The 2,982-nt window shown below is 48.0% G+C and overlaps 1 protein-coding gene across 1 annotated transcript in view; it reads left to right on the plus strand.

Annotated features, from left to right (window-relative positions):
• Positions 1-368: 368 nt before the first annotated feature.
• The window catches only part of SMPDL3B (sphingomyelin phosphodiesterase, acid-like 3B), a 5,374-nt gene continuing 2,760 nt past the window's right edge, over positions 369-2,982 (plus strand). The window contains exons 1-3 of the mRNA XM_009323219.1: positions 369-424; positions 1,599-1,696; positions 2,267-2,411. Coding sequence (XP_009321494.1) covers positions 369-424; positions 1,599-1,696; positions 2,267-2,411 — 299 coding nt within the window. The remainder of the gene's footprint in view (positions 425-1,598; positions 1,697-2,266; positions 2,412-2,982) is intronic.

The raw sequence follows: 2,982 nt of genomic DNA on the forward strand, positions 1-2,982 counted from the left end.
GGGCTCTGAAGCCGCTCGCTGACGCGGGTCTCCTCAGCTCACCTTCTCCATCCTCCCGCTGCAGTCCTGGGGGCTGAGGGATGGTGTCTGCCTCTTCAGAGAGCTGCTTCTCCGAGAGGAGAAACACCAAATACTCCAGGAATTGGCGGTGGGGGTTCCGGGGTTATGCATCGCTCTCGGGCTGTGGCACGATCCCGCCTGCTCTGGGGGTTGCCAGGGTTTGGATGGGAGAAGGGGCAGCCGGAGGGCTGGGGCGTGAGGAGCTTGTGGGAGATCCAGGGCTCTTTATGTGGTAACCGTTTTGGAGAGGTGAGATCAGGATGTGCCTTATAATGCAAAATGGAGGCTTGGGGGTGAGCGGAACCGCGATGAGGCCTCTCAATGCCAGCAAGAGGTTCCCAACAAGCCCCAGCAGTGAGAAACAGTAAGGTAAGGAGAGGATCACAATTCACTATCCTTCCTTTTCTTTTTAATTGTGGCCAGCCCTGTCTGACTTCACACAAACTCTGAGTACCTGAAACGCCCGGGGGAATGGGACGTGCTCTTTCTGTTGGTGCACCAAGTCCTACCTGTTAAAGGCAGTGGGAGGAGAGCATTGCAAAACAGACTTGTGGCATTCCTTCAAACTGTAAAGAGGCACCTGGGAGACTTGTCTCAAAAAGGGGCTGTTTTGCTGTAGAAGTATGAAGTGTGTCCCCAAATGGAGCATGTTTTCTCCTAGTATGGTCTCCAGAAGTGGGTACCCTATTCCACAGGAGGCCTCAGTAGCACTTACAGACAGTAAAAGCTTTATTTTGCATGATTATGGTAAGTATATACGTCTTCTTGTAATGTTTACTTTTCTTCTGCAACATCAGCCTGTAATCTGTGGTAACCTCCAGTCCTGGTTTGCAGTGCTGTTGCCTGACCCCACGTTTTAATTTTCTGTCTCTGCGAATGATTGTTCCTACTTAGAAGTAGTTATTGGTCCTTATGACTTTATGTTGAGCTTTCTCCTTCCTTCAAACTATTTCTCCAGTTCTTTGATATCATTTTGAATTTTGACCTTCCTCTCCAATAGGCTTGTTGACAGCCCAACATCATCTAGAAATGCCATAAGCACGTTAGTGAAAACACTGAAGCGTTTGTCTGCTACGTTTTTGGAGGCAGACCTCAATGATCACTACCTTACTGGAGGCGTTCCTTTGTTTCATTTTAATGAGAGTTGTTATTCTGCTGTTCAAACAGCTTTACTTCACTATTGCTGATCAGATGTTGACCTGAGATTGCAAAATGCTGTTCCTTGCAATATTTCCAGTCAGCTTTAGTGTCTTATTAAATGCACTGAGGCAGAGTGAACCTCCACTTCATATGCTTGTGTATAGATTTTTCAAGGTAGAATAAAGTGGAGCCAGTTTTCACTTTGAGCAATTCCTTGAAACTCCTTCAGTGCCTTGGCCAGTCAACATAGCGCTGGTTCCCACCCCAAAAGCTTTGACTTCATCTTTATTTTCTAGGAGGCAAAAAGAGAAATAAGCAAGTTTCTCTGCCTTGCTTATCACTTTAAGCATATGCCCTGTTAGTCACAGATAGTGACTGTGATGCTTTCATTTTTCTAGAGATGATACTCCGCACATCCCCAATGAGAAGCTTGGAGAAGAAAAGGTTCTGCACATAATAGAAAATCTGACTTCTCTGATAAAAGAGACATTTCCAGGTAGGATCTGAGGGGATGGGAAGGGGAGAGGGGCATGGAGTCTCATGCAAAGGGCTTACCAGGGTGGAGAAATCACAGAATTGGGTAGGGTAAAGGCACAGAAGGGCTGTGGCCATTGGGACTTGTTTGTCCTCTTCCTAATTGCTGTACGGCATGAGGCATGTCTGAACCGAGGCATCTGATGCGCACTCATTGTTTCAGGTTAACTCACTCAGAAGAGAGGAAAATAAATGTTTCTGTCATTAGTCGTTAAGACAGAAAGGGCTGCAAGATTTCACCACGCTTAATCCATGTCAGCAGTAGGCAAAGGAGCATTATTCATGGTGAAAGCTCACTGATTCATCTGTAAAGCCGTGGCTCTGGGGTGGCTTGTCCCAAGGAGGGATGGTCTTTGCAGTGTTGTACCCCCAGTCAATGCAACCACATGGCTGTGGTGTGGATGATTTGCTTTTGCAAAGCTCTCAAGCCATGCCCTTCTTTCCAAGTCTGTGAGTGCCTCAGGGAGCTTTGGTGCTGAGGAACTCTGAAGCAAGCATGGATTCCTCTGTGCCTCCTTTTCTCTGTCTCTAGATACTAAAGTCTACGCGGCGATGGGCAATCATGACTTCCACCCCAAGAATCAGTTTCCAGGGAAGGAGCACAGGATCTACAACCGAACAGCTGAACTGTGGCGTCCCTGGCTGAATGATGCTTCTGTTCCTCTTTTCAGAGCAGGTATGGCACCACTGGCTCATGTTGGCAGCACTCTGGGGAGATGGGGGTGGTTTGGAGAATACCACAAATGGTTTTGTCTGCTTCTATGCTAAGAGCAACAGTATTTATAGAGTATTTGCAGAGGAAGTGTCCAATTTAATGCTGATTTCTGGCACTGAGTTCTCCTGCATGCGAGAAAAGAAATTTCTTTATGCTTTAATCTATCCTGCTTTCCTCGAGTTACTGGAAAGTGTCCCTGCAGAGAATGCAGAGTGGTGAGCTTCAGTGGAGGAAAAAAGAACTTTTAAGAAAGCTGCTGGTGCGGGCCAGCACTGTGGCTCTCTAGGGCTGCCCAGCCCCTGGTGCTGCACACTGTCCCCATGCAGGGTCTCCCTTCACCTGGAGAGGCATAAGCACAACAAGAGGTACACAGGGGGAAGAGTCACTCCAAATCCCCATCCTGGAGTGATCAGAGTGCTGCTGGCACCTTGTCCAGACAGTGACTCTGCTGTGGCTACTGCCAAGGAGAGCTGAGAGGGATGGAAACAAAGGGATTTGGGGTCACAGCAACCAGCGTGACCAGACCTGCAGCT

The sequence above is a fragment of the Pygoscelis adeliae genome, unplaced genomic scaffold (genome assembly GCF_000699105.1).
Source record: "Pygoscelis adeliae isolate BGI_AS28 unplaced genomic scaffold, ASM69910v1 Scaffold495, whole genome shotgun sequence".
Classification (NCBI taxonomy): Eukaryota; Metazoa; Chordata; class Aves; order Sphenisciformes; family Spheniscidae; genus Pygoscelis; species Pygoscelis adeliae.